This window comes from Periophthalmus magnuspinnatus, chromosome 3, assembly GCF_009829125.3.
Source record: "Periophthalmus magnuspinnatus isolate fPerMag1 chromosome 3, fPerMag1.2.pri, whole genome shotgun sequence".
NCBI lineage: Eukaryota > Metazoa > Chordata > Actinopteri > Gobiiformes > Gobiidae > Periophthalmus > Periophthalmus magnuspinnatus.
The window spans coordinates 24058730-24082819 of NC_047128.1; the positions used below are offsets into that span (position 1 = coordinate 24058730).

The 24090-nt window shown below is 39.1% G+C and overlaps 1 protein-coding gene across 2 annotated transcripts in view; it reads left to right on the forward strand.

The window, feature by feature from the left end:
* Positions 1–24090, forward strand: part of cdh8 (cadherin 8) — a 196687-nt gene that overhangs the window by 165664 nt on the left and 6933 nt on the right. For both annotated transcript variants that reach the window (XM_033988574.2, XM_033988579.2), the window contains exons 8-10: positions 16801–16937; positions 21579–21700; positions 22988–23105. In XM_033988574.2, coding sequence (XP_033844465.1) covers positions 16801–16937; positions 21579–21700; positions 22988–23105 — 377 coding nt within the window. The remainder of the gene's footprint in view (positions 1–16800; positions 16938–21578; positions 21701–22987; positions 23106–24090) is intronic.

Consider the following 24090-nt stretch of genomic DNA (forward strand, 5'->3'; position numbering starts at 1 on the left):
AGCACTTTTCCATCGTCGAGGTACTTTACACTCAAGGAACCACTCACCCATTCACACACATTCATACAGCGTACAAGGCAAGGTGGGTTAAGCGTTTTGCCCTATGACACAATGGCAGCATTCATTTGTGGGAGCTGGAATCGCACCACCAACCTGACCGCTCAACCCATGATGTTTATGTGAAGATCGGGATTAGATGTGCGAACCTTCAGATCAGTGGACACAGGCCGTACTAACTGAGCTACTGTCGCCCGTGTTCAATCACATTGTTGATCGAATAATGAACCTGATTTTTGTCCATACCTGTCCACCGTAGTTGACGTGACAGGCAGTCCTAGGGTGAGCCCGGTTTAAGCTACTGCCTGTATGTTCTTTAGGCTCAGTTTGTGTCTTCTTGAGTGTGGCATGAATTTAAAATCCCATGCACTATGAATGAGTACATGTACACCCCCCTGCTGAGCTGTCCTGCACCGGCCAGACACATATATACTAACACTTAGAGGTGGGTACTACTCAGTTACATTTACCCGAGTAACTTTTTATAAAGAAATTGTACTTTTCAGAGTATTTTTCTATCACCATACTTTCATTCCTACTTGAGTATTTTTTTTACTTTTTTTATTGAAGTAACAGTACTCTTACCTAAAAGTTTTGGTTACTCTTCCCACTGTGAGTAAGTCTACAAGTGACAAAAGCTGTGCTGTTGTGTTGTCAGTATTAAATGATTTCAACATGTGTGTTTCTTGCACTGCTCTTTCAGATATGATTTTGTTTTTCTCATTTTTGTGTCGATCCTTAAAACACCCGATTTTGTGCATTACTTCATGTTTTGTCCTTGAACTTGCATTAACTTCAAATTATAAATCAGATGTTGCTGACCATAAACTGTATAAAGAAGTGGACTGAGGGAGTGTGACGTCGGCGTTTGGCTCCAGTAAAATGAAGCTCATCAAGGCGAGGAGTTACAGAGGAGAATTTGGAGAGACGAGTTCCATATTAGGAATTCCGACCGTGAGTATCATAGCAACCAAAGAGCCAATCCAAAGCAGGCTGTTCCCACTGGTTCAGCAGGGAGGGAGCGTTTAGCAACACTGTCAATCAAACCTGTTGCTAATGCTAGAAGGAGGGAAAAGAACCTGATTTGTCTGTTATTAATGTTCATATTTTGAGATGATAAAAAACCAGCAGTGTAACACCAAATTGACGAGTTGGACAGCAGGAGTTACAGACAGAGGGGCAACACTTTTCTAATGTAAAATGAACTGGAGCCAGAGTCGATGGAGCCAGAAGCACGGCCATGTTTACTTCCTATTTGGAAAACAACAGCTAATGGGTTAGCTATGTCCATTTATATATACAGTGTACGGTCCTGACAGTCTTTAAGCTATTCTTACTTGAGTCGCACTTTTCCCAAATACTTTTTTAAACTCTTACTTGACTAATTTCTTGGACCATTACTTTATACTTCTACTAATACTATTTTGAAGTAACATTACTCTTGCAATCTCCACAGGTCATTCCACCAGTTACACCGCGTTGAACATGATTTTTTCTCCCCTAGAGGTCGTTTTTTTTTTACTGACCGTCTTTATTATAGTTTTAATGACCAATTTTGTAGAAAGTTGTTATTTTCGGAATGGATTTTTGCCTGCGGGTTTTCACTAACTGTTAGTAAAAAAAATGAAATAAAAATCACCAGCATAGCCAAAGCTTTTTAGACTTTTTTTTTTTTTAATTTAGCACTTTTTCATAAAGCGTATTCACCAACTTTCAGTCCCAAGCTTATTGTGTTCCTGCTCCTTTAAAGTGAGCTTAAGAAAGGCGCTTATGAATAAATGTAGTAATAATAGTAGTAGTAATAGTAGTAGTAGTAGTATTTACTTAAGTACATATGGACACATTTCCTTATGGGGGAAATAAAGCATCTATCTTATGATTTGGCAGCAGTACTTGTACCTGTAATTGAGTACAAAATTGCAGTACTCTTTCGACCATTGCCCACTCCCTACCCTAACCACCCCCCCCTCCACATCCTACCATCACCACTGGACAGGACCGACGCAACCCAATGGTGTCCTTTTACCCTCAGCTGTACTGAAGTAAAAGTTTTTTTAGAGCCATTTTGTAAACCATATTCACCAACTTTCAATCTCAATCTTTTGAACAAATCCACTAATGGTATATTGCATTATTGCTCCGCCAAGTCCGACGATCAACGAATAGGCAGATTGCGCGTTTACTTGCCAGCTAATATTTTTACCACAACAATTTGCCTTTCTTCAAACACGCTATTTGCTTTGAACATTAAGCGCGCGGGCCCTTCGCCGTACTCACCGTGGAGAACCGGCGTGATCTATCGCAGATGCCACGTCTTTACTTTTTGCGAGGAGACAGATGAAAGAAGCCATTGTCGTGGAGAGCTTAATATGATGCATTACCCACACCAAAGAGCATTTGATTTTACTTCGAGCCCAAGGTCTGCGCTGGCCTGTTACGCGGCAAGCTCCGGGCTGATAAAATGATTACAGCCTGCGAGATTTTAATCCCGGCAGATAAAAAAGACTGAGAGACAGAGGGCCGCTGCTGAATAATGCCTCTTACAAGATCAGATGGTTTTAATAATAAATCTCCCCATAGACAATAGGCAATTTATGGACTTGGCGATGCGCATGCAAGATACTAGCTGTAAAACATGATCTGACTGTGTAATAACTATGATGTAAATGATGGGTAACAGCCTTCAGTACTAGAGGATGTAGGACAAGTACACAGTAACAGTTATTCCATGCGGCATCACTCTGTTCAGTCTGTTTTTGATGTGGATCTGTATGTTCATATTTTATTTGTAATTCTAAATGTAAAATGAAATCTAAAGATGAGATATATATAAAACGCTAACAGCATTGGGTTGGTTATGCAAGGAAGTTTTAATATTATCATTTGTTTTACCTACACATTACACTATAAAATGCTTCTGGTGGAGGAATCATAACCTTCTTGTCTCCATGGAGATGTCATTGCTTTGCCAAGGATGTTCCATAGTGTGGTATTAAAGGTCCTATATTACACAAAATTGAGTCTTGTGAGATTTAAGCTATAATATAATTTTTTTAGCTCATCAAACAAACAAACAAACAAAACAAAACAAAAAAACATGCATTCTTACTACCTTTATTCGTACCTGAGCTTGCCTCGCCACAGATCTGACCTGTAACTGCTGGCATCACCTGCTTGTGTGCACGAAGACTGAAGTTTAAAGGGCCGATATTATGCTATTTTCTAATGTTATAATGTTGTTTCCTCATCAAAAACATACCTGGAGTTGTGTTTTGTTTGATTCACACCTGTTTGAGGAATTCTTTATTATTAGTTTGTTTTTCAAGCTCAAAATGCTCTGGTCCACCTTGTGATGTCATGGAGTGGTAGTTTTCAAGTTAAAAGCTCCCTTTTACTTTTACTTCAGTAGAGATGGGCAATTCCAGGGCTGAAATCATCCAAATGGTTCTAGTAAAGGTTTATGGAAGATAAAAACACAGTGGAGCACTTGCTGTATTACAACATGACATCACAAGGTGGGACAGAGTGTTTTCTATTTGAGAAACATGTGTGGTTGAAACAAAACACAACTCTAAGTGCGTTTTTGATGAGGAAACAACATTATAACATCAGAAAATCGTGTAATATGGTCCCTTTAAGCTCCACTCTTCATGCACACAAGCAGGTGACACCAACAGTTACAGGTCAGATCTGTGGAGAGGAAAGTTCATGTACAGTAAGAATGCATGTTTTTCAAGGTATTGGAAAACAACAAACACCTGATTACACGCAGTATAAATCACATTAATATCATATTCTACAACATTCCAGGCAAAGCAATAACAGATACGGTGATGGACGGCCGATTCTCCACAAAAAAGGTTACATAATGCACCTTTAATCCATTTTTGATGCCGTTATATTGCAGTCTGTCAGAAACAGTGTGTGGTGGTAGTTAGGATAGTGGCTTGAGTAAGGATCTTGATCAGGAATTCCTAGATTTAGCACTTATTATTATTTTTATTCATATTATTTGCATGTGAATGGATGAACGTAGACACACATGACTCAGAAACAAGAGAGTTGGCTTAGAAGACAAAACATTCCTTCATCCTAAGTAAAGACTCTGATCAAATGTTGCTATGGAAATGAGAACAGACTGAATCTCATTTCGGTGACAAGGTAACATTTTCTGTACTCCATCCAAGAATCCTCTACATGAAATCCCTTTTGTCCTTCATGTCCAAATCTGCGACAGAGACAAAGAACTAAAAAAAAAGAAACAAAAAAAAAGTGAAAAAGCCTGTTATTTGAAAAGCTGGCTACCTTGTGGCGGATTGCACCTAAAGTGTCTCACGAACGGGCTCTCCAGTTGACCGCAGTGATTACAGTCTCTCTCTGTCTCAATCTTACCTCTCATCTCTTTCTATCTGTCTCTGTCGCTCGAAACGCACCCAGAGGCGGAAAGTAACTAAATACAACTACGCATGTTACTGTAACTGAATATATTTTTGTACTTTTTTTAAGAAGATTTTTAAATACCTGTAATTGAGTATAATTCTTGCCATGTCACATTTACAATCATAGAAATTTCTGAGTAGTGTACAAGTCTCAATTGCCCCGTTTCACAGATGTTTCACAGCAGTACTTCTCTTTTCTAAACTTAAAAATACACATAACAGCACTGCGTCTCCTGCTCTGACTGGGCACAGCTGAGACAGCATGCAAATTGTGGTTTAAAATGACTAACTTAAGCATTAAGGTGTTCAGTACATGTTAAATATTGATCTAAAATGCTGCTAAAAACATGTTACTATAGTTTTTTCATGCGTGCTTTTTACTTTTCCATTCATTCTCCTCACATTCAAAGCCGTCAATAACATCTTGTCTCCTCCGTATCTCTCAGAGCTCCTCCATGTCTCTTCTTCTTTCTGTTCCCTTCAGTCCTCCTCCTCCCTTTAGCTCACTGTACCCTCCGCCCGTTTGGTCACCATGGGAACACGTGCTTTTCAGCTGTTTAGCCCCACCCTCTGAACTCAGACAATTAACCGCACTAACCCTTTTCAAGTCCCACCTCAAAATCCACCTTGTTAGATTAGCTTATTCTGTTAAATGGCGCTATAATTGTACTAATGTTATTTTTATTGTGTTTCTGCTCTGTAAAGTGACCTTGGGTGTTAGAAAGGAGCTTATAAATATAATGTTTTTTAACTTAAGTACACACGGTCAAATGTAGAGGACACATTTTCCTTCAGGGACAATAAAGCATACCTTACCTTACCTTATACTTTTGACAGCAGTACTTATACTTATATAATTGGGTACAAATTTGCAGCATTCCACCATTGCCCACACCCTACCCCAACCATCCCCCCTCCCCACGCCCCTGCCATCACCACTGGACCAGACCGACGCAACCCAAGTGGTGGGCTGCCGTGTCCTTTTGCGCTGAGGACACAAACAAGCCCTCAGCTGTACTTAATGCATCCAACCAACAAGTATTTTCAGGTGCACTCTGCCACACTCCCCCCTCTCCTTCTCCGCACCATGTACTCTGTGGTTTTCTACCTGACTGACCGCAAATAAAAAGCAACGTGACATCTGGCAGTCACTATGAGCTGCCCTCGCGTGAACCCAAATGGTGGGGTGCTTTTTAGTTCAATAATAGATAATGGAGGTGGGAGAGCACACTGTATACAGCACTGTGATTAGGCCGATTGCAGTTTCCAATGCATTTGGAAAACATACTTGTTTTTTATCCACCTGCAGCTATAGTGCAAACAAGTTGGTGAAATGTAAGACTGGGAAGAGTCATTTCAAAATGTGAGGAAAATGTAAATAGATAAATAAATAAATACAAATTTATGGCATTTGTAAAGTGTTAATGAAATAAATAAAATACATTTTAAAAATAAATTTTAAACCCATATTTTAACAGAAAAAAATGCATATACATATTATGATTGTGAGAATATGTCATAGATTTTAAGTCTGTTCTATAGTTATAATCTACACCCGTGGATCATTATGTTATAATTTGCACATAAATCACAATATTTATCTAAAACGACTTCATAAAATTGTTAGAAAACAGTGGTGCACAATGGGAGCTGACATCAGCGCAAACGTCATTACAACAAAAGAGCTGTGTAGCTGTCGTCGCTCTCCTGTGGTTAATGGCAGATCATACTAGCGAGTAGCGGATTTTTAAAATTTGTACCAAAATGACTGTGCGATGCTGCTGAATCCTATGATTCTCAACGATTAAGATTAAAATGGAAGAACGAAGTAAATACAGATATATGGCGTCTTGAAAATAACCGATTAAAGATTTTTAAACATACACACTCCAAATATAACCTCGAGAGGTTAAATGAGAAGAGGAAACGACTATAACATGGTTAAAAGCACTGAAAAGTCGATTTTGCATAATTGGTCCACTTTTACTTACATGTTTTAGACTGAACAGTTACTCACAAAGTTATTTTCACCAAAACTTGTTTCACTAAAAAGTGGATTATGTAACTTGTTTGTCTCCATGGAAATTGCTTCACCTGGAATCTGCCATTGTATCGCTTGAAATTTATCAATCTAGCATTCATATTACATAAATTTTTTGCTCAAAAATACCTTGAAGAACAGAGATTCTTACTCAAAGGAGGTTTGCCTCAAGTTTAATGCCATTTGTTGGAACATTCAAGGCAAATTTATATAGACCGTATGTATAAATGGACATAGCGAACGCACTAGTCACAGTGTTCCAAATAGTAAGTGGGCACGCTTCCAGCTCCATCAACTCTGGCTCCAATTCACTTTACATTGTCACCCCTCTCTCTGTAACTGCTGCAGTGAGCCTCCTCATTTTGGTCTGAAAATGTCTGTATTAACCAGCCCTACGTGATCCTGGTGGCTCTCTGCTGGGTGGGAAGTGGGAAAGGGCATTACCTTCAACAGCATGGCTCCGGATTTGCTCTTTGGTTGATATGACGCTCGTGGTCAGATTTCCAAATACGGAACTCGGCTCCAAATTCGCTCCTGTAACTGCTCGCCTCGGTAAGTTCTATTTGACTGTAGATGAACACTATAGGTGACGTCACACTCACATAGTCCACTTCTTTATACAGTCTATACAAAGTTATCAAATCCATGGAGACAAGCAGGTGGCAGGCTCCCACTTGAAATAAATACTATATGGTGCACTTTTAAGCAACTTCACATTGTTTACTTCTCCTTGAGTAACATTATCTTGACACGTACAACACTATCCTCCTCATTTGTATTACCATGTCGTTTAGAAATCCATGTGGACAGTCTACCTTTAGCTCAACTCAAATTGCCAACGTGAAGACTATTCATTGCATAAACCCAGTTCAGTTCGACTCTGTTCAGTTGTGTGTCCCATTTTCACTTCGATCCCCCAACCTGGATTCATGACTGTCCATTCTTCAACTATTTTTACATTGATAACCAAAAGTTCTGATTGGTCGAAACTGCAATGACAAACTATCCCTCTCACCAACAGTGCGCACCTGACACAGACACATACACTTGGAAACGCGGTCAGCAGAATGGAAAAGCTGCATTAGTTTTATATTGCGATCCTCCCTCTGGACTAAGTGACCTAATAACAAACTGGAATGTCATACAGCCTTTTTTCTCTCTGCGGAAAACAATGGAACATAAAAAAAAACATGTATTTGGTGTGTCTGGCTTCACCTTTGTTACGTGGACGTACACTGCATTCACTCATTCAGACACGTACCAACACATACATAATACTCAGCAGATACAAGAGAACATAGTAACAACTAAATAAACAAACGGGTAGCGCTTACTCTTTAGGCCACTCTGACAAATCAGCAAGTCGCCCCTCTCCCTTGGGTATGCAGAAAATGTTTAGCCCACTAACTTCCATCTGCAAGAACACTGCGCTGTGCTAAATGCATCGAATCGAAACTAAGCACTTTGTAAACAATAAGCAATTCTGTAGAGTAGTGGGTACGTAGTGTGGGGATGCCAGGAAGACTTTTGTTAGCATATAACCAAGTGCTTGTGAAAAAGTGTTAATTAAGCCCCATAAACTTTAAAACTAGTAAGAGAAAAAGTTGCAAAATACTGGGAGTTTTGCAGTTGAGTGGTTAAATGCTCTTTGGCTTGTATGTGGTCTTATTTTGCAAGAATGAAATGGACACAATTAAAGTACCCATTTCTTTTTCCATTATAAGTTGTTGTTTTTTTTATTGTCAGATAATCTGGAAGTCCGTGCTTAACATGCTAGTTGTTGTTAGCATAACCATGAGCATTACCAAAACTCTGCTTTGACCTCTGAAAGTTGTGAAAAGTGCTTATAAACTCATTGAAGTGATTAGTTGGGATGTTAGAAATGCATACGGTAAGTGAGGAATAACTTTGGTCGATTGAAAACTGTTTAAAATGAACCAGTTCTGTTTTGTGCATTTTTAAGACGGTAAAAATGATACCGTACCTTTAAATAGAATATATTGTAAAACTCACCAAGGGCCAAAACAGTTAATCTTCTAATTTGGTTTATTTGCTGACCTCTTGTGGATGGAGTTGGTATTGCTGCAGTAGCGGGTTTTATCTCACAATAGCACAGAAATCTTACAATTTACGTTAACGTTAATAGCTGTGTGGTAAATGATTGATCCACGGAGCTATTTCCTAACTACATACCTACATAAATAACTACTTGCTAACAATTTTCAGCTTTTTTCCGCCTCCTTACCTTAAAAAAGTACAATTTCTGCCAGTAAATACACGCAAATCTTAACATCTAAAGTTGCTTTTATTTTTCCTGCTGCACATTTTCAGAATATTTTGTGCCTTGGGATAATCCATCCAAAAGACCAAAGAGCTCTAGGCATGTGGCGATGGCCGTCATGCATCACTGATATTAATAAGATCTAAAATTGCTCAAAATTGCTATAGAGCCTGTGTCACTAAAATAAGTAGCCTGGAGTGGTTAGCTGCAGTTTGTCATGCTTTGGGCTGGCTTATACAGGTAGTCAATGAGTTCTCCTCAAATAACCCATGCATTCATTCCTTTCTTGTTCCCGTTTGAAGACTTACGGGCCAACCCATAAGTGCTATAGTTCCACCGTGTTCGTTTCATTTTAAAATTGCATCATTTTCTTCATCAAATTTACCTTTCAGCAAGATTCTGTATTGCAAAATATATCCACAATGGAGTTGGCTTGCTTCATATGTTATCTGAAGTATGAGGGTTGTTCTATGCCTTTGAAGTTCTATAGCTAACCGCAAAAAGTTCATTGAAATACTAAGTTTGTCCTTCAGGCAAATAACTCACTATGGAAGTTTTGGTGGAGGGTCTGAAATATTCTCCATGGGGATGTCTGTGTAATCCCTCAGTCATCCAGGTTTGATCCATAGCAAAAGACGAAGTTTAAATCTGTCAACTGGACAATTTGTTGTAGGAGTGAAGACGCTTCGCTGCTCAGCCAAGTCACTTCTTCAGTTCTGGTCAGATTGCTGGTGGACACTGCTTTATATCTATCTGAAAGGAGAGGCTAACTACACTGAAACTGTAAACAGCTGTTGTCTCCAATTTCAGCCTTAATGACCCTATTCAACCATTAATGACTCTCCTATTGTTGACTAGAATTGAAGAAGCGGCTTGGATGAGCAGTGAAATGTCTTCACTCCTACAAAATTTTGTCCAGTTGACAGATTTAAACTTGGTCTTGTGCTATGGATCAGACCTGGATGACTGAGGGATTAGACAGACAACTCCATGAAGATGTTGTTTTGCCTGGAATGCTCCATGAAATAACATAAAACTTTGCAATTACCTTGAAGTCAAGCAGGTGACTCCACAAAAACAACTGTATTGGGGCAAAAAATCACTTGTCGTGGAGTTAACGAAAGATGGTTTATACCTTACTAAGGAACCTTCCCTTTCAACAGAAAACATAATGGACCCTTAAATAATACTTTAATGAGTTATCTTATGATGCAGTTGTGTTTTATCTATGGGTTTTGGAATGATGAAAAGTTTTAAGGCAGCGTGATGGCACAGTGGTTAGTATTTCAATCTCCACCTCTCAGGGTTTGACTCCTGGGTAGGTGGGGCCTTTTCAATGTGGAGTTTGCATATTCTCCCCATGTATGCAAAATCAACTTTTCAGAACCATGTTATAGTCATTTCTCCTTCTCATTTACCTTCTTAAAATTGTTTTTGGAGTGATTTGTGCATGTTTGAGCAGTCTTTAATTGCTTATTTTCAAGTTGCCATATTGCAGATCAATCCCCGTTTTCAGCACCATCGGCAAACACCCACTGCTCTGTACCTACTTTGTTCTCCAATGCTATTTTCTTAATTGGCGATACGCCACATAGTAATTTTGGTACAAATGAAAAAAAAAAAAAAAACTTCTCGCCAGTGTGATGTGAAGCTATCTGTTGGAGGGGCCGACAACTCCACGGGTCTTTGTTGTGATGACGTTTACGGCGGCATCAGCTCCAATTGGGCACCGCAGTTTTTTAACGCAAAAGTCAGCGAATTTGTTTCTTTTATTAAGTCGTTTCAGATTAATATTGCTATTGCAAATTATAACATAATGATCCACGGGTGTCATAGATTTTAATTATATAGCAGACCCAAACACAATAGGTTTTCTTTAATAGCTGGTCTAGAGATTACTTTTGAGCCTATAGCGAGCCATACAATAAAATTCCTATTCCTGTATAAATATGGTGTGAGCAACAATAGCTTGGAGAGCTAAGCATAATGATTACCTTCTACAGACTGTCTAGCATATAATGTCATGGTCACAGGGTTTGATTGGCAGCAGATCTAAGAAATGACGGAATGAGACGAGACAAAGAGATGAACCGTAAGTGAGCACAAAACAATGCAATGCCACTGATTGCGATTCCATATAGTTTTTATACTGCTGTCACACCGATGCGTTTTGATTAGCTAATTGTCCTCAAGATTATCCCTGATTACGTTTGGCTGTCTGTGGATCGCTGTGAAAATATTTGGTGCCAACAAAATTATGTATATTGATGTCTGGAAATGTTTTGTTCAAATTAGTCCAGGCTGTATACATTCAAAGTATTTATTTGTAGTATTTATATTCCCGGTAGGAAAATGTGTTGTTACTAAGTGTAGTGCAGAAATTGGAAACTCAACTTGTTACTTAATGATACATACAAGGATTAGAGGCTGGTATTGAGGATGTATTAACACTGGTGCTGGTTTGGGCCCGGTTTTGACTTGGTTCTGTTCTAGTCCTGGTTTGTCTTGGTCTAGACTTGGTTAACTTCTGGTTTTATTCTTCGTTTAGTCCTAATTTTGATATGGTGATTGTGCAAGCGTAACTTTTTAAGTTTTTGGACGTTCTTGACTGCATGTAGATCTTATTTCTTTGCCACCAGTCCCACTGTAGATCAGATTTGTGGCAAGGAAACACCTGAAGATCTTAATTTTTTGCACGGAATATTCCACAGTATGGCATGAAACTTATCTCCTATCTCCATGGAAACAAACCACCAGGCCTAATGACAGAGAGACGCCTCAAATTATTTAGGAGACACGCAAGCAGACCCCACTCCGGAAGAGTTACGTTGCGCTCCTTTAATTGTCTTCAGTAAACCTCACAATTAATAAGAAAAAATGATTCCTTACTTATTCTGTATTAATGCTTTTCACTTCATATCAAACCTTGGCAAAACAACTCCCTCACCAATATTCTAATCCACCGCCTTCCCCGTGACAAGAAAACTTTGACACCGCTCGTACACTTGCACACCTCACTCATCTGGTAACCCGCGCACGTACTGCTTTTGGTATACTTTTTTTTATATATATATTTTTTTATTTGCTTTTAATTCTTTTCACATCAGGTTGTCAGCTTGAGTGACAGGTGGCAGAACATTTCAGGCTCTGTCTCCTCGCGCTCTTCCACGTGAGCCTGTCAGGAGCTTGACTGGGATCCTCTCCGTCTGCGGCAGAAAGAGAGAGATGGAGGGAGAGAAAGAGGGGGGAGAGGGGCTATTCCCAGGTGGTTTGCTGCTGTCTGCCTGTCTTGAAAGTGCTCTGCGTTGTGTATAGGCCAAGAGATTGGAGAGGAGGAGGAGGAGGAGGTGAGGAAGAGGAGGGGAGCGCTTTTGGGGAGGGTGGAGTTGGCTCGGGGAGGTGGGAAGTCCTGGTGGATCTCTCCCTCCTCTTTTCTCCCCACCCCGTTGCGTCTAGAGGATTTTACACCATTTCATCTCAAAAATGGAAATGTCACGGCTCGGTACGTCTCCGCAACAATGGGAATCTGGGCCAGACGTTTATTTATTTATTTCATTTAGGGCTGTTTGTGTGCAAGCGACACCCCACTGTGCAGAGAAAGTGGAGCTCTGACCATAGACTGTTTAAAGAAGTGGACTAAGGGAATGTGGCATCACGCATAGTGTTCAGCTCCAGTCAAATGAAGCTCATTGAAGCTAGCGGTTATAGGAGCAAATTTGGAGTTGAATTCCATATCCATCCATCCATTTTCTTCCACTTATCCAGGGCCAGATTGTGGGGGCAGCAGTCTAAGCAGGGACTCCCAGACTTCCCTCACCCCAGACACGTTCTCCAGCTCCTCCGGTGAGACCCTAAGGTGTTCCCAGGCCAGGCGAGAGACATAGTCCCTCCAGCGTGTCCTGGGTCTTTGCCGGGGCCTCCTGAATTCCATATTTATATGTATTTCCATATAATTCTGACCACGAGTATCATAGCAGCCAAAGAGTAAATCCAGAGGGAGGCTGTTGAAGGTAACGCCACTCAGAAACGTTGTCAATCACTCACTAGCGGGAGTGACTTCGATAAAAGAAGGTGATGTGTCTGTTATCAATATTTATATCTTGATTTACAATACCAAAATAAAAATACCAAGATCATGAGGAGCGGGTTAATACAAACATTTTAAGACCAAAATGACGGGTCTGACAGCGGTCGTTACGGAGAAAGGGGCGACAGTTTTACAATAGAAAGTGAATTGGAGCCATTATCGATGGAGCTGGAAGCACGCCCATGCTCTTTCCCTATTTGGAACGCGGCGGTTAGCGGGTTAGCTGTGTCCATATTTACAGTTTATGGTCTTGACTTTGTTTTATGTCTAATGTCTTATTTACAATATGAAGGTAATGGTAGAGTCTGTGTCGGGGTATATGTGGTCCTTTATTTATTTCTTATACTTCTGTGACATTAATGATGCTGTGGTTTATGCATATGATATAAAAATGCATGTGGTGTACAAACAGGCAGCGTTATTTCATGGTCTTATCTGTAAGACATAAAAGGAAAGGAAGAAGATATTACCAACACACAGATCAAAAAGTCTCACACTGCAGTACTAACCCTCAATATTAAGTGTTCATTTCATTATTAGATAGATTTTTTACAGGTACAGTATGTAACTTTCTTGAGGTGAGATTTTAGTCTATTGCAGCTTTAAATTTGCACTATTTATTTATGTATTTATTCATTTATTCAATCATATATTTACTTTTTTAGTGTCAGGGTACGTTAAAAATATATAAGATTTTCCATCCACCGATCCCTGCAAACAATGTTTTACAGAATTCTCATTGTCATTTTGGTTCACCTCCCAATCTCTTTCTCTCTCTTTTTCTCTCCCTCAGTGCACCATCTTTTTTTTGCTTCTTTGCTTCATTTAAATATCAGTAGGCCATTGCCAACAGGTCTGCGCTGATAGGACTGAGACGTTATGAAACCTCGAATTGAAAAGAAAAAAAAGCGGTAGAGGGAACGGAGACGAGGCGATCGGTGGTGTCTGGACGCGGAGGAGTTTGGGGGGGGAGGGAATTGCAATAAATTGGGTAAGGAGGATTGGATTAGGAATATCTTTAGACCTAGCAAAAAAAAAAAAAACTGAAATAAAGAGTGTACGCTGTCAGTCAGGAAGCAAAGAATGGAGACTGTTTTGAGTTAAATGGCCCATGAAGCAACAATCTCCCATCGAAATCATTGCGCCCCATGTTTTTTGGCTGTGTTACCTTTGAAGAGCTTGTACACATTTTTTTTACCGCATGTATTTGAGCAAAATTTGTCTCACCCCAGTACAGATATTAAGTGTTTAATTGTCTGAGAATTAGGAAGTCTGTGGGTAGCATGCTAATTGTTGTTACCATGCTACTTGTTGTGATGGCAAAACTCTCTCTGTCCTCTAAAAACGCTCATAAACTCAATGTGGTGAATAAGTTTTTTGCTCAGAATGCATAAGGTCAGTGAGAATAACTTTGGACCACTGCAGCCATGTAAAAGAATTAGTTCTGTTTGTCATGTCTTTGTCAGATAAAATGCCTTTAATATCAAGCGCGGTGAAAGCATAGATGACCCATACAGATTCTTTGAGTCCGCTTCGTGTGGGCTTGTCCCGGGAACTTGGAACGAAACACGTTGCAACATGAAAGGGTGATTTCACAGCTTCGAGTGGCATCAGAAGAATTCTCTTTTATGTTCTTTCCAATTTCAAATCTGCGGGTGTCCTTTCTGCGGTTTTAAGTTCTGCCACTGAGTTTTTTTCTGCAAGATTTGTGCTAGAAATTTTAGTTAACACAGTCTTTTGAAATCTAAAACGTGTCATTTTTCTAATAAGGTTACCACATTGTCCGTGTAAAGGTTGGGAAATCAGACGTAGTCACTGGCATTTTAACCATGTTGACACTATTTAACTATTTTCAAACCATGCTTGCCTACTGTCTGTAACTGTCATAGCAAAGCACCGCCTGGCAAATCCAGAATGATTAGTTTAGTCAATACTCCTGCAGATTTTTTTTCTTTTTTTCTTTTCAGTGTGGAGCTTATTGATCACCCATAATTTTGAACAAAATCTAATTTCTTTCACCTCAGATTAACAGAGTTTAGTGTTCTGCTCATTGATTAACCAGTGCCCAGACTCATCTTTATAAAGTGTGTATCCTGGATCCCAGACAAAGGCAGCATACTTAGCACAGTTGAACGTTGCCAGGATTGCTAAAATTCTACTGTTACTACTATAAGCAACAGTAGCAGTAGTTTTTTATTGCTTGAAATGAACCATTTTTAACTTTACATTCTGTAGTTTGTAGACCATGCATGTTAGCACACTGTCAATCAGCATCAACAGTCCAATATTTACATTTTATCCATGCAAAATAATTAGCGTCATGTCTCTGATTGGCACTTTGCATAGACTGCAGAACCCTAATAAATCCCTCATATGCTTTCACAATAACCTTTAACCAAGCCCATGCATAGTTTTGCTGAATAGGCTTAACCTGTTCCTCCTGTACTCTTCAGGTAAACATGGCAGAAAACACAAGGTTACATACAACATGGCCGTCCAGTGGTCCATGTTTGTCTCATCTATTAGCCCCGCTGCCGCTGTTGTCGTAGCCTGTTGTCCTAACTCATTAATGCAAACCCTGTGGGAGCCATTTTCTGTTGACAGATCCAAACGGGGTTAACAGCGACCCATCCCTTACCCTGACATCCCCATACTAATGTTGTTTTAGCGCTGGGGAGGTGTTACAGCGGTCCGGACAGCCTTTTTCACTACTTATTACACTTTAATGCCCCCTGCTGCTCAGGTGAGGCTCTTAATTATTCCTCGGGCAGTCTTAAATGTGCATTAATCTAAAGGCGTCTCTTGATAAATAGCACGCGGCTAAACAAAATAGCTAACGGCTTGTTGCGAAGACAAGTGGAAGTGCGCGGTTGACATTTACAAACAGTGGGGAGGTGTGGCGCCCCTCCACAGAATCATTAACAATACTTAGAAAGTGAAGTTTTAATGCCTTTTAGCGGTATCAAAACACAATCAATCAACCTTAAAGTTATTCTTGTATTCTTTACAAAGAAAGACACTGGAGTACCGCTTTTTAACGTATACAATTGCAGTTTACGGATTGACACTCAATTCACCAACGAGAGAACTTCATTTCATTCTCAGAAAGTGGATAGTTGGTAGTTAGCTTTGAACTCATGGGAAACGACTTAAGAAAAGCTTTAAGTGCTGCAAGTTGTCTTCAAACATACCTATAGAAGCAAAAGATTAACATGATGCAGCCGCCATTTTGAATTGTTGGTTGAAAAAATAAGTTGGAACAGTGATTGGTTGGTAAGGTCCTACCTGAGGAGGCTAGTAGATCTGTCAGACATACTAGGATTGTGGGTGAGTTGACACTAATGAGCCTAATTTAGTCTTGATGTAGACTTATGGCATGGTTTGGGTCCCGTTTGAATCGTAATGCCAGTTTGCTTTGGTCTTGTTCTGGTTCTACTTTAGTCCTGGTCTGGTTTCAAGTTCAGCCCCAGATTATTTCCAATTTTATGTGGCAATTGTGCAAGTGTGAATGCACCATAAGTTGATTTAGGTTGGTTCTGTTTGATTAATTGTCAAACTCCAGATGGATATCATGCTGATGAAGGAATAGAGAGTGCCTGATGTTAAGGTTTTGCCAGCCCAGAGTCGGGCTTAAAACTATGTCAGTTGGTAGATGATTCCATTCTGGGACAGAGCATGGGGGGGGGGGGGGGGGGGAGTTTATACTGGGCTGTGTTAGGTTTTAAGGTTTCATGCTTATATGGACGATCAGATCTGCTTTGGTGGTCAGCTGGAGTGAGGTGGGTGTGGCATTGTGGGTGGTAGATTCAAATGGTTCTAAAGAAAAACATATTTTCCTTAGATCGATTTTACTTTACATAGACTTTTACATTCTCTTTCTCCTCTATCATTTTAGGTACGTCATCGACCGACACACAGACTTGGAGCGTCAGTTCAACATAAACGTAGACGACGGCAAGATCACCCTGGCCAAACCTCTGGACCGCGAAACCGACATGTGGCACAACATCACAGTCACGGCTACCGAAATCAGTAAGTGCTCTCTACTGCCCTCTGCTGGCCTCCAACTGCACCCTTACTCTCACAGCAATCCCAATCTCCAACTTTAAAGTGGATTTATTATGCAAAATTGACTTTTTAGAGCATTATAACCATGCTGTAGTTGTTTCCCCTTCTCATTTACCGTCTCGAAGATGTATTCAGCGTGATTCGTGCATTTTTGAGTTATCTTGAGTTATTAAAGATGTCCTTGCTCCGATCAACCCGTTTTCACTGCCACTGGTGTATTTACTTTGTCTAATTCTATTTTCCAATTCGATAATATGTGTAAGATTCAGCTGCACATGTAGTCATTTTGGTACAAATAAAAAAAGAAAATCTGCTACTTGCTAGCATGAAGTGCAGCTATCCATTGGACATGCCAACAACTGCACAACCCTCTGTTTTGATGATGTTTACGGCTACGTCAGCTCCCATTGGGCACCAAAGTTTTCAAATGCAGAAGTCAGCAGTCTGGTTTCTTTTATTACGGGGGTTTTAGATCAATATTGCAATTTAAAGAGTCCAAATTACAACACAATAATCCACGGGTGTCACAGATTATAACTATAAAGCAGACACAAGCATAATATGTCTTCTTCGGCACACAAGTTTTAATCACTGCAATAAGGCATGCTCTGCAACCGTGGCAACTGACCTGCTCCTCACACTCCTTTTAATGTCCCACTTTTGTGCGCTTTCCCGCTATACGGCACAAACAATTAGCATTCGGATCCACTGAGGCATTAAGCCCGTTAATTTGCTTGAGTTTTGATTGAATTAAGCAGCCCGCGAGTCAATTTGTGAAAGAGCAAGAACATTAAGACATATCAAATAAACAGTTTTAAAGACATCGGTGGAGTGGATTGCTCATGTGCCAGCATCCATTACAGATTAAAGAACATCTGCGAAGCGCAAAACCCACTGACTAGGTTGAAATCTTGCCGGCAGAGCTACAAAACAGCCCAGGACTGAATGTAAAGGCACTATATTTGCATAGAGATTGTTTCAAGCGGGCTGTATGTTGTGATAAAGCTTAATGTACCCCTTCAAGCTATTGAAACAGAAATTTTACACAGCTTGTAACTTTTACCCCCTCTCCTCACTACACGCTTCGTCTTTCTGCCTGTCTTTTTTATATCCGTAATCAAAGCAAACACATTAATTGTAAAAAGCAAAAGAAAAAAAACATTGTCGGAATATTCTGCCCGTGCTAACCCAGACATAACTAACACCGCCGCCATCGCTAGCTAGTTTGGGGGTAGAATTGAATGTGTCTCATTTGATAAGCCATGTGCACGTCTCAGGCCTTGTATATTTTAAGCCTGTTTTCATGCCTGCTGGCGAAGTAACTGTGGTTTGAGATAGTGACAACACCTAATAGGAATTTGCCAAAGTAAATATGGCAGTTTTCTTCACGGATTGGGGATTTCTGCAGCGTGAAAAGTGAAAGATGTGTTCCCAGTTTTCGGAGCCGGGATGCCATTTGCCACCCAAATAGAGGCCTGTTTTTTCAGTGCACCGGTTGACATCTGACTAATCAGATTCCATTGCCTGCTGCTGCGACTGCTAGCGTAAAGGCTCTTGTAACACAGCTATAGCGCTCTCTTTTTCACCCTTTCTCCGCGCGTCCTAATCCATCCATCACTGTCTTTCACTCTGTCAATTTCTCCTCTCCTCGCTGCTTACCCCTCCTTCAACTTGTCTCCGGCACCAACAGCGGGTCCCTTGTCCCTACGGGGCACGTCCTTATCAGCCGCGTGGGTTCAAAAGCTAGAACGTAAGAGCAGGAGTACGTATAGGCACAAATGCAAAGTGACAGCTACTTCACATCAGTTCAATGCATTTGCAAACTGTTTCTGAAGTAGAAATTGGGTTTATTTTAGGAGAGTAAATACATACATTCTTAGGCATATTTCAGTTTTCACTATGTAACTATTCTGGTGCAGGGTCCAACATTTGCTCGTCTCCATGGAGATGTTATTGCTTTGCTTGAATGTTCCACAGTATGTACAAGCAGGTGGCACAGATAAAAAGCAATAAAAACAAACCTGTAACTGAATAAATGAAAGCGACATAACCGTAATGTCATGTGGAACATTCAAAGCAAAACAATATTATCTTCGTAAAGACAAGCTGGCGGTATAGTCTCCACCAGAAAAGTTACATATAGTGTACCTTTGTAAAGGGTTATAGTGAATTATCTCACAGCTGGGAAAATTGACTTTATAATTAGTTTTGCTTCATGCTCATATTATAGCAGTTGTTGCCTTATTATCTAAATGTTTCTGTAGAATATTGTCATTTTTATATTAAATGCCCTCTATGTACTTTTATGGAGGCGGCACATCGCATGCACGCTTCCATGGAAACAGAAAGTCAAAACCCAAACTGTGTAACATTCTTCATGGATATAGATGCATATTTTTTATCATGGACATTACAGCTGACATTTCCATAGAAACAAACAGCAGGAGGCCCTCTTAAAGACCAAATAAGAGTCAGGTTTGTGGAGATGCAAGCATATAAGGATGCAAGTTTTTCTGTGCTATTAACCAAAATGAAAAAAAAATGAAATAAAATAAAATAAATAAATTAAAATAAAATAAAATAAAATAAAATACAATGAATACAATACAAATATAAAAATAATAAATAAATAAAAATAATACATACAAATAATTAAATTAAAAAATAGTCTATTTTTGGGGGTCTAAAAAGTTATATACTATGGCTTTATTTGATTGTTTGCCTTTTGTGGGCTTACAGACAGTACATTTTGCATTATCTTAACTTTCCAGATTCAAGTTTTAAAAAGTGGCTTGAACTGCTACTACTTCTAACTCATCGTCGTATAACAGCAGATATGCACTTCTTGTCTGTAAACTACATTCAATCAGGTCCAGATTAGCAAAGACATTTACTCTTAATTTGCACATGTGCTACAGTAAATACCTCAAAGAAAGAAAAAAAAAAAACATGATCATTTAAATTCAAAAATAAGAAAGCAGATTAAGTGACCCGGATGACATACCCACAGAGGGACGTATTACCAGTTAATTGCTTTAAAAGTTGCCATTTAAGCCACTGATTCATAAATACAAGTGCGACTCTCGGAAGGGACTGTCAATTACCAGTGATGAATAATTCCAGTAAAGCCACTTCTAATTAGATAGCCCTTTATTGTCTTTTAAAACTTCAGTTACCAATGCCTCATTAATATGCATGCTTTAATACTCATGTTTAAAAGATGACAGTGTACAGGGGATTTCAAAAGCACTTTGGATAGGGTTAGCTCCCCCTGTCTGTTGCCTAGGATCCTGTTTTGCATTACTGATAGAGGCAAGAGTTTAGATTGATGTGGCTTATTGAGTGTGTATTTTGTTAGATGAATTCGGGGAGGGAGAAAATTAAAACTGGGTTGAATAATTTACCTTCATTCAGATGTGCTATTGTTCAAGTATAATGTTCAAATCTGATGTTGAGAAACGTGCAATTCGTGGGTTTCAAAATGATGGAAAATTAGGGCTTAGTTACCACAGCAACTAACAACAATATCAGAAAATTATATCTCTTGAATGGGGAAAGGGTATGTAACAGGACGATGAAACCAAATAATACAAAAAGCAACATGAAAAGCTCCGATAAATGAGGTGTGGCAGGGCATCTAGAGTAAAAAAACATGTCATTTTAGTTATATGTGAAATGGTGGTTTTATTTGAGAGAACATGTAAATGGTGTATTATTAAAAAAAAAAAAAAACATATGTGACAAAGACAATAAAATAAAGTAAAGTAAAATGCAATACAATACAATACAATACGTAACTTTTTCTTATTTAAACTGTTTGCTCTTTGTTAAATTGAATATTTTATTGCTTAAAAACCTATTGCTATAACTTGACCTGGTAGTGTCACCTGCTTGTGTCCATAGATAGAGACATTTATTACCATGGAGTGGAAAATTTCCAAGTAAAGCAATGACATCTTCAAGGAAACAAAAAGTTACAGAGTTCACCTTCGAGTCTTCAACACACCTGGTTTCAAATTTAGAAAGATTATTAAAAATATTCAAAATTTGCGCATGACATTGTGCCTGGGATTCAGAATACACACTTCAGTACTTCTTCAATACTTTACGAAGATGTGAGTCTGGTCACCGGGGACTCTCTCCGTTTTCAAATGGCTGTGATTGACAGCTAGTTTAGCCAATCGGGGATATGCATGGTCCACCGTATCGGAAAAAATAAAGGAAAAAGATATCACAAGGGGCTGAAAAACATTTTAGATTTCTGCAGAATCAATTAGCAAAGCAATAAACTCTTGTAAGTCAAAGGTGACCAATGAGCTCCTTCGTTTCACATGAGTCACTGAAAAAACGGATTTGACTGCAAGATCATATTTGACCGGGTTTGGAGGACCAGACTGAGATTAATCTGTATCAAAAAATACAGAGATATCATTCTGGATTTGCCCGTCAACATGAAATCGGTGTGAAATATCTATATTTTAACATCACTAACGTTATAATTTGTGTATAAACATAATCTTAGCTGCTCATTTTTGTCTCATAACAATAAAATGTAACTGCTCCATATTTATTTTTTAACAACTCTCTATTCTCTCTTTCAATCAGATAACCACAGTCAGATCTCCAGAGCCATTGTGGCCATCCGCGTCATGGACATCAACGACAACGCGCCCGAATTCGCCACAGAATACGAAGCCTTCTTGTGTGAAAACGGAAAACCCGGACAGGTAAAGAACCCCCTTCAGCCCCCCCACTCATTCATCAAACTGACCATCCATCACTTTCTCTCTACCTCTCTCTCCCTCTTTGTAATGATTGGCTACTGTGAATTATAGCCTCTTTATATCACTGGGACACCGCATAGGTAGCTTGCCTGGTACCCTATTCTTCCTCGCAAACAGCTTCCCCTTGACACGCATTGAGAACGGGGGAAAGCAGTCGGGATTGATCAGAGCGCTCCATATTTCAAGTCCGTCTTTCATGTCCTCCTCCAGATGGCACCACGCTTTTCCCCCCAGCCAAAAAATCCTGGACAAGTACTTAGCATTTCCTCTCCTCTCATCAATCGACCTCATTCAAAGCTAAGTGTGTACGATGAGGGACTTTATTGAAAGGAAAATGGCACAAAAATAGAGTCCTGCAGGGTTGAATTCTAATTTCTAATCAATCTTATATAGACCCAGGGTGACAGATAAACATTCAGCAGATAACAAGTACGTCAAGCTAGGCAGGAGCGCAATTGATAATGATATCACAAAATGAATAGGCGCTATGCATTTAATCACATTTGTTGCAAGCTGTTAGGCAAGCCACAGCGGTAAAACATCAATAAACATGTTAGTCTTGTCCAGAGGTGGGGTAGAGTAGCCAAAAAATGTACTCAAGTAAGAGTTACGTTACTTCAAAATAATATTACTCAAGTAGAAATGCAAAGTAGTGGTCCAAGAAATGGTTCACATATTAAAATGACTCACATAAGACTGGAAAAGTATTTGGGAAAACTCCTAATCAAGTAAGAGAATCTTAAAGTAAAGAGTAACTGTTGGGCCATGCATCTTATTTATCATTTTAAGTTAATGTAATTTGAAAGATAAAACATTAAATAATGCACAAAATCATATATCTGAAAAGTAACAGTGATGAAAAACTAATTCTTATCTAAAGGAGCGGTGCAAGAAACAAATTTTCAACATAAAACTCACAGTGGGAACAGTAACCAAAGCTTTTACTCAAGTAAGAGTAAATGTATGCTGCAAGAAAACTCCTCTGAGAAGTACAATTTCTTTAAAAAGTCTTTAAAAAGTTACTCAAGTGAATGTCCAGTCTGACCAGAACTGCAGAAGCGGCTTGGATGAGCAGCGAAATGTCTTCACTCGTACGATTTGTCCAGTTGATAGATTTAAACTTCATCTTTTGCTGAAGTAAATGTAACTGCGTACTATCCACCTCTGGCCTCACCCAATGGATTCAACTTTTGTTTTTGTGTCTTCCAACTTGTCTTGTTCCCGACACAGGTGATCCAGACCCTCAGTGCGGTTGACAAAGACGATCCGATCCAAGGCCACTACTTTGATTACCGGCTAGTGCCCGAAATGCTCAACAATCCCAACTTCACCATAAAAAATAACCAAGGTAAGTGATCCCATAGAGACAGGAATGTTGGTTTGATTGAAGTTTCTCAAAATTTCACTGATGGATTTCTGTTTCAATTTTGTGACCCCGCAACTCAAAATCTGTCCTTAAAAAGTCATTTGGATTAGCGTAGTGAACGATAGAAGTGAAGAATAAACTCTGAAAGGTGCAAAGCTGGCTTCAAGTTATCAGAGCCATAAATGATACAACACTCCTGCAAATTGCTGCTTTTATAAACTTTTAAAACACAAGGACAAGGCGGAGTGGTTCGAATCTCAAATCTAATAAGACTTAAACCATGTTTATCCATTATGAAGGTATGGCATGTTGAATTATAATGATTACATATTACATTTTTATTGACCTTAAAAGATTGTTTTCTCAGTAGTTTGACAGATTAGTAGATAGGCCTTTGATCATCGGCATAACCACTGGTAAAATTGTCATTGCTGAGAGAAATAACCTATTCAAGATTTTCATATGGTCAGGGCTTTCAATGTTTTTTCAAACTGTTACCTGAATGATATATTTTAGGTACCTTTTATTTAATTATTTTTATTAATCATTAATTTGTATTATTTATTAATTTCTTTTTGTATTATTTTTAATCATAATAGCTATATTTCTACTTTTTTATATTATTATTATTAAGTGTTTCTATGTTGCACTTTATCACCGAAGCAAGTTCCTAGTTTGTGAGTTGTGTTCACTGACAATGGCAATAAAAGTCTTCTGATTTTGAAACAGAATTACAACATTCATAAATCCAGCTAAAGAACACTTCCTTTAAAGAAAGCGTGTAGCATTTATGTGTGGTGTAACTACTATCTGTAAGTACTACCACCAGCCATAAAAACATGTCATCCGAAGAATTAAATTTTTGGAAGCTCTCAAAACTATTACACATCTCTTTGTATCTGACCCAAACTGCATTTACAAAACTAGATTATTTATTTAAAGACAGATAAAACTTTTGAATCATGAC